Source organism: Petromyzon marinus, chromosome 43 (genome assembly GCF_048934315.1).
Source record: "Petromyzon marinus isolate PM22_M1 ecotype Great Lakes invasive population chromosome 43, UKy_Petmar_22M1.pri1.0, whole genome shotgun sequence".
NCBI lineage: Eukaryota > Metazoa > Chordata > Hyperoartia > Petromyzontiformes > Petromyzontidae > Petromyzon > Petromyzon marinus.
The window spans coordinates 3,310,682-3,318,676 of record NC_133709.1 but is presented as its reverse complement, the minus strand read 5'-3'; the positions used below and the strand labels follow the sequence as shown (position 1 = coordinate 3,318,676).

Sequence of the window (7,995 nt, the reverse complement as noted above, 5' to 3'; positions counted from 1 at the left end):
AGTCAGTCTGTCTGGCAATCAGTCAGTGTGTCTGTCTGGCAGTCTTGCAGTCAGTTCGTTAATTAAAAAAAGAAATAAACCACGACCACAAATCTCTGGCCCTTGCCCAACTCCGTTTCCCCCCCCCAACTCCTTTATCACGACGCCGCTAAGTTGGCATCTCTCCTGTCGGTTCGCGCTCCGCGAGTCTCCGAACGTCGAGAGGGTATCCCCCCCCCCCCCCCTGCCCTGCCACCGACTCCTTTTATGTCAACCGTAAATAGTTCGGCTTCGAGAATCAACAACAACCACGACGACAACAACAACAAAAAGCCCTTTTCCAAACGACGAAATCTAAACGTCGCCGAGGTCTGTTTCGTCCGCTCGCTCGCTCGCCCCGCGTCGCGAGTCTCAGACGGCCGCCTCGGTGCCACCGCCGCCGCCGCCGCCGTTCCGTTCGCCCTGCGCGACCGGCCGCCCCTCCTCGAAGCGGACCGTGGTGGCCGATCGCCTCTCGCTCTGCCCCTCGGCGGCGCGCGCCATCCTCGTGGTGCCTTTGCGCAGGCGCAGCGCCTGCTGGAAGCTCTTCTTGAAGTTGTCCGAGAGGAAGGCGTAGAGGATGGGGTTGGCGCAGCTGTTGGCGTACGACAGCACCACCACGGTCGAGTAGATCTTGACGAGCGCCGGCTCCTCGGGCAGCGCCACCACCAGATTGGCGATGTTGAGCGCGTAGAAGGGCAGCCAGCAGAAGACGAACACCGCCACCACGACCACCACCATCAGCGTGACTCGGCGCTCCGAGGCGCGCCGCTTGGCCGCGCCGACGCGCGCCCCCGACGACTTCACGCGCACGACGATGAGGAGGTAGCACAGGCAGATGACGGTGAGCGGCCCGAAGAAGCCCAGCGCCGTCGTGTAGACGATGAACGCCGTAGACCACGTGGCCGCCGGCTCGGGCCAGTTCACGTTGCACGTGTCGCCCGCGTGGCTCGTGTACGAGAAGACGACGAGAGGCAGCGCGACGAGTATTGAGAGACCCCAGACGGCGGCGTTCACCGTCTTGGCAACGATGGGCCTCCGCCAGCGCGAGGCGCGCGCCGGGTGAACGACGGCCACGTAGCGGTCGACGCTCATCGCCGTGAGGCAGAAGATGCCCGTGAACTGGTTGACGCCGTCCAGCGCCATGACGATTCGGCACGCGAGCGAGCCGAAGGGCCAGTAGGAGAGCGCGTTCTGGATGGCGAGGAAGGGCAGCCCGAACATGAAGAGCTCGTCGGCGACGGCCAGGTTGAGGATGTACACGTTGGTGACCGTCTTCATTTTGGCGTAGCGCAGCACCACGTAGACGACGAGGGTGTTGCCCGTGAGGCCCACCGCGCACACCGCGAAGTAGACGAGCGGCAGCACCACGGCGCTCGCGGAGGAGAAGGAGGAGGAGGAGGAGGAGGCGTCCTCCTGCCCAGCCTCCGTGTCGTTGCCGGAGACGTTGGGAGAAGAGCGGCAGGAGGAGGAGGAGGAGGAGGGGGAGGCAGTGGGGTATCCCGTGACGTTGGCTGGGCAAGAGGGGCCGATGCGCTCCATGGTGCGAGTCACGGTTGTCGACGCTGGGGTGGAGAGGGGGGCCGGGGGGTGCCTTCAGGCGCCGCGTCCTTCCCTCTCTCCGAAAAGGTCTCACTGGTAGGAGCACGCCCAGCCACGGCTTAGGGAGACGTGACAACAACAGCAACAACAACAATAACGCACCCAGTTACAACGCGGCTAGAACAGCTGGCTAGAGTGAGCGATGAGTGGGCATCTGTGAAAAAGAGCTTTATAGTTCATCGGATTCCTCGAGTACGAATACATATATTCTGATTCGTCAAACTGCATTTTAAAAAAATACGTAAAATTAAGATTAATCATAAATCTAGGCGTCACTTAATGCCAAAAGAAACGTTGAAGTTGGTATTGCGTCCGAGAGAATGAATACTCGGCTTTGCTGACGTCAGTCGTTCTGACGTCACCCATTGTGACATCAGTTTATTCCGACGAGTGATGGCAGCGAAGGGTCGTGTTAGTTAACGAGTTGGAGGCGGGTGGACAATTTGGGCTCCGGCTAAAGACGAGCGAACAACAAAGGTCTGTTTCGACAGCAAGTTTTGGCAAACGAAAGAAAATAATTATTCGAGCGACACAGCCAGATCAAAACAACATTGCCTCTTAATGAATGTGAGATGGCGGTAGTGTAGTGGTTATCTGAACCGATCCTGAGCCTCCCCTCGGTCGACAATGTGTGAACATCGCCACTGGGGAGACAAAGGCGTGGTGCTGGCCACCCACCCACCCCCTCGTGTTCCGCGCCGGCCTTCATAGGTGCAGCACTTGCCCCAGCAGTCTGGTAAGGCTATTTGTGGGGTCGTGGGGAATCTTTGTCTTTTGTTGGGGAATCGGGTGGTGGAATGGCTGCCCAAAGGAGGCAACCCGCCCTGGAAGGCGAACATCACAGCGAGGCCGTGAGCCCAGACCGAGATGCTTCACCATCCGACAGTGGCGTGACTTTAGATCTCGCTACGGTGGCGAGATGTTAACTCCCTCGCCTGGTATGCAGGAGGTCGTGGGTTCGATCCGGAGATCCTGACCCTGATGACGCCTGTATATTTGGAGTTTGCATGTTTTCTCTCTCTATTTCTCTCTCTCCCTCCGTGGTCGCGTTGTATTTTTCTCAGAGTCAAGCCCGATGAGCTAAGGAACTCTTTTTTTACGGGTAACTCGGTCGGCAGACAACATCAACGCATTCCACAATTACAGATTTGTAAAAAAAACCCCTTAACAATAACAATAGCAATTGTGTTGTGTTAATAGATCGTGGTGGTGTCATGGTGCCACGTGGGATGTCGATACCCATAGCGGGGGCCTTCATCCAGCGGTGGATTGCTCATTGACCAGAATGTAATGTGCTTTTTATTCGGGGTTGTGCGAACACACCCAGAGCCTGACCCCGCAATTCAATCGGTAGCCAAGACGCGTGAAGCCGCAACTCCTGGCAGGTGGCACCGAGGAGCCGTCTTTTGTCGCGTCAACAACACCTGATAGACGCTGTCAGTCGCTGCGCTGTTCATTCCCCACTGTTAGGGAAAGGGGGGGGGGGGAGGCTGATGGTGCTGCTGGAGTTGGCGTCTCTAATGAATATAGCCTCGTCTCGAGACCCCTGAGTGGCACCCGCTGTAATGAGACATCCGCAAAATGCTTTCACGCGGTTTTAGCGTTAATGCGACTCAAATTAAGAGAGTCTTTTACCCGGAGAACGCTCTCTGGGTTCCCGTGCCGCTTTACAATTCCATTGTGGAAATGAACCAAACTAAACCACCCCCACCGTACCGCTCACGGTTGTCACAGTCACGGTGAGCGCGTGAATGTACTTGTCCACTCGAGCACACGAATTTTGTCAGTGCGCGCGCGCGTGCGTGTGTGTGTACATATATATACAAAGATCTTATATTTAACTGAGATTAATGGATGGGGCCAAGTGCTATTAACGATTACGTGTAAAAGGCGAAACCCATCAGTCGCTTTCATCTCCCCGGTACAAAGACAAAGATACCCCGTGTAGTCTTTAAAAGGCTGTTGGGGCAAGTGCTGTTCGCGAGCAGCACCTGTGAAGGCCGGCACGGCACACGACGGGGGTGGGCGGCCAGCACCACGCCCGGCCGCCTTTGTCTCCCTATTTGCGATGTTCACACACTGCACCAGATACTAATTTGAGACTGAGTCGACCTAGGGGAGGCCCAGGATAATCGTCACTGGTGTTGGCCGTGAGCGGGAATCAAACTAGGCTCGTCGAGTTGGAAGCGCAGCGTAGCGCTAACCACACACAAAGACAAAGATCCCCCGTATAGCCTTAACAGGCTGTCGGGGCAAGTGCTGCTAGCGAGCACTTATAAAGGTGCGGAACGGCACACGAGGGGGTCGGAGGCCAACACCACGCCCGGCCGCCTTTGTCTCCCCAGTGGCGATGTTTACACACCGCACCGGGCGCTCATTTGAGGCCGAGTCGATCTAGGCGAGAGGCCAGGACCGGCTCAGATAATCGTCATTGGTGTAGGTGGGCGTGAGCGATCGAACTCGGGGCGATTACCGGTTTCGTTCGCGCAGCGCGCTAACCGTTGCGCCACCGCTCCCCATTTTGTCTCCCAAGTGCGCTAGGCGTACTCTCTCTCTCTAACACACACGAAACCTGGCTCAGGCTGAGTAAAGCTGAGGAAGATTCATTCAACGTCCAAGGTCAATATTCGGTGAGTTATATTGCACAAAGCCCAACAATCATCTCACTGGGATAATTCTGATCGTATTTTGCTTATCCATTCAAGCTTCAAAAGCTCTCTCAAGGCGTTTTTTTTCGTATTTTCTTTTCACGAGTTGTGCTGCACTGAATTGTTGGTGCCGATTCCATGACCAAAAAAACAGATACTGTTTGGCACGTGCGATGAAATTCAGAGTATCCCTAAGGGACCCCCCCCCCCCCCACATTCGCGAGGAGGGTGACGCACAGCCCTGCCACATCGCTGGCTACAAGACCCTGCCAGGTCTCCTTGACGCCTCCCATCCAAGACAAAGATCGCCCGCGTAGCCTCAACAGACTGCAGGGGCAAGTGCTGTTAGCGAATAGCACCTTCGAAGGCAGACACGGCGCACGAGGGGGTTGACGGGGCCAGCACCACGCCCGGCCGCCTTTGTCTCACCAGTGGCGATATTTAAACGCACCGCACCAGGTGCTCATTTGAGGCTGAGTCGACCTAGGGGAGGCACGGGACCGGTTCAGATATTCGTCACTGGATGTTGGCCGTGAGCGGGAATCGAACTCGGGTCGCCGAGTTCGTAAGTCAGTGCGCTAACGGCTGCACTATAGACCCGCATGTGCCCCTATAAACTCGCATACAAAGACAAATATCCCCCGTATAACCTTAACAGACTGTTTGGGGTAAGTGCTGTTAGCGAGTAGCACCTACGAAGGCAGACACGGCGCACGAGGGGTTTGACGGTGCCAGCACCACGCCCGGCCGCCTTTGTCTCCCTAGATTACACACCGCACTCGATACTCATTTGAGGCTGAGTCGACCTAAGGGAGGCCCAGGACCGGTTCAGATATTCGCCACTGGTATTGCCCGTGAGCGGGAATCGAACTCGGGTCGCCGGGTTCGTACGGCAGCGCGCGAACCGCGACACTAATGCTCTCCCATCACAGCACTTAATCAGCCTCTGCCCTGCTAATCTTCCGGGATTCAACAAAATTCGAACGTGTTCATGGTAACGGCGGCGGTAAGATTGCAGCTCAACGTGGTATCCAATATGCCGAGCACTCATCTACAAAGGCAAAGCCTCCCCTGCCCGTATAGCCTCTAACAGACTGTTTGGGGCAAGTGCTGTTAGCGAGCACCTATTGAAGGCACGGCACGGAACACGAAGACGTAGCTGTAGAGCACCACGCCGAAGCGACCTCTTACAGAAGATGTCCCGGGAAAACCAGAGCAGGTGGGAAGCAAGGAGAGAGCTTCGCAGTTAGTACTTGTGTGGTGGAATATATTGCAACATTCAGGTGTTGTGTCGTTCGCACTGTGATTGCAAGGTATCCAGAAGGCAGTAGATAAATTGATTCTTGAATCCATCCGTGTGGAGCTTTGTGCGCTCATCCCCGTGTGTGGCTGATCGGCTGCCTCGGGCTACTTGGGTTCCTCTCTCACATTGAAGTCAATGACTCGTTCGTGGATATTGGAGACGCAACTCAGTGAGGAATCCTCCTGAAAGTGAGTCTAGAAGATAAAGGCGATGCTCTGCTGAGAGTAAATATTCTGTCATATTGAAGTCAATGACTCGTTCGTGGAATTGGAGACGCAACTGAGTGAGGAATCCTCCTGAAAGTGAGTCTAGAAGATAAAGGCGATGCTCTGCTGAGAGGAAATATTCTGTCGTACACATCGTACAAGAGCTGCATATTGACGGTTGGAAATTAAACTTCAGAAACGTAAAGAAGAACACCTGGGCAACTAGGGACAACGTGCATATTAGAGGCATCAGGATAATGGAACAAAAGTGGGATTGGAAAATACACATCGCTCGAAGGGATGATGGAATTGAAAATACATTGCTTTAGAACTGTGTTTTTTTGTGTGTGTTTAGTTTGTTGCCCTTCCCCCCGCACCTCCGATTAGCGCGGTTGTCTACGTACGGTAGTGCGAAATAAGTTCAACATACGTACATAGATGATGATGATGATAGCTGATGGGCGAGACTGGTCATGGAATGGAAGCGAAAGGAGGAGAGCGCAATCCGATAACACGGCCACTGCGGAGATGAAGGGATGTATCCCAGGTCGGCATCATGGGGGATGGTGATGGCGAGAGAAGGAGGCTTTCATCCAGCAGTGGATAGACAATATCTGCTGATGCTGCTGATGCTGATGGTGATGGGTAGCACAGCACATTTCGCAAATCACGTTGGGTTATTTCAAAACGAGAGCTTCTACTGCGGAATCGTCAGCCACGATTGGGTGGGATTGCATGCCCGATTTTAATTTGTATTTGCGGCGTTGAGAAAGAAATAACGAATAATTGTTTGCTCCAGCGAAAAATATATTTATCATTCTTACGCTCACGTTTTCCAATATATATACCTACAAAGGCATGGAGGCTAAAGACCACGATTTTATATTTAAGATTTGCTCCCACAGCCCGTTAATCTGCCAATATCATCTAATCGGAATGGAGCACCAAATCCCATAGGTGTAACACTTACAATGCATTTACTAAACACTACACATACACACACAATTTATCATCACGAGTGCGACGGAATACCTACACAGCGCGGCTTATTTGTGTCCGTAAATTTGTTGTTATTCGGTCGACTCATGGTGAGAAGAAGCAGCATGCGTGCGTATGCACGGTAAAAAAAACCCCATTACATTTGCAATACCAAAAATTTACCAATCGATGGATTCAAAGAAGCAAACTTACCCTGAAGGGTGCTGCTCTCTCTCTCTCCTCCACAGTAAACTGCTCCTTCAAATGCTGTCCCTATAGCTGCCCCAACTGCTACTACTGCTGCTGGTCTTACTGCTCCTGCTCCTTCAGCTGCTGCTGATGATCCTACAGCTGCCACTGCTCCTACAGCTGCTCCTACTGCTCATACGGCTGCTGCTCCGACAGCTGCTGCCACTACTACTGCTCCTACAGCTGCTAGTACTCCTATACAGCTGCTGCCACTACTACTGCTCCTACAGCTGCTACTACTCCTACAGCAGCAGCTACTACTACTGCTCCGACAGCTGCTACTACTCCTTCAGCTGCTGCCACTACTATTGCTCCTACAGCCGCTACTAATCCTACAGCAGCAGCTACTACTACTGCTCCTACAACTGCTACTAATCCTACAGCAGCAGCTACTACTACTCCTCCTACAGCTGCTACTACTACAGCTGCTGCTACTACTATTGCTCCTACAGCTGCTACTACTCCTACAGCAGCAGCTACTACTACTGCTCCGACAGCTGCTACTACTCCTACAGCTGCTGCCACCACTACTGCTCCTACAGCTGCGACTACTCCTACAGCTGCTGTTGCTGCTTCTACAGCTGCTGCTCCTACAGCTGCTACTACTCCTCCAGCTGCTGCCACTACTACTGCTCCTACAGCTGCTGCTGCTGCTTCTACAGCTGCTGCTGCTGCTTCTACAGCTGCTGCTCCTACAGCTGCTGTTGCTGCTTCTACAGCTGCTGCTGCTGCTGTGAGTCTTCCGAGGCAAGCGTCCTTGCCTCTCTCCCTCTCTCTCGCACACTCAGACAGGACCCCACCCCCTCTCACCGCACCGCCCCCGTATACAGAGAGCGGCACGCGCGCACACCGGTGCAGGAGGCAGGAGCGAGGGGCAGGGGCCACGGCGGTGATTATGAAACAACGCATGGGCAGGGGGCAGACGGGGGGGGGGGGGGGCAGCGGAGGGAGGGGAGGTGATGCACCGCAGGGTTCCGGGATGAGTGCACTT

The 7,995-nt window shown here is 54.4% G+C and overlaps 1 protein-coding gene across 1 annotated transcript; it reads right to left on the bottom strand.

Moving 5' to 3' along the window:
* Nucleotides 1-221: 221 nt before the first annotated feature.
* LOC116951513 (somatostatin receptor type 5-like) lies at nt 222-7,794 on the bottom strand. Its single transcript, XM_032970197.2, has 2 exons — nt 6,969-7,794; nt 222-1,678 (listed from the first exon to the last, which is right to left on the bottom strand). The coding sequence occupies exon 2, from the start codon at nt 1,558-1,560 to the stop codon at nt 391-393; it is 1,170 nt and encodes a 389-aa protein (XP_032826088.2). The 5' UTR covers nt 1,561-1,678; nt 6,969-7,794; the 3' UTR covers nt 222-390.
* Between the last annotated feature and the right edge of the window lie 201 nt (nt 7,795-7,995).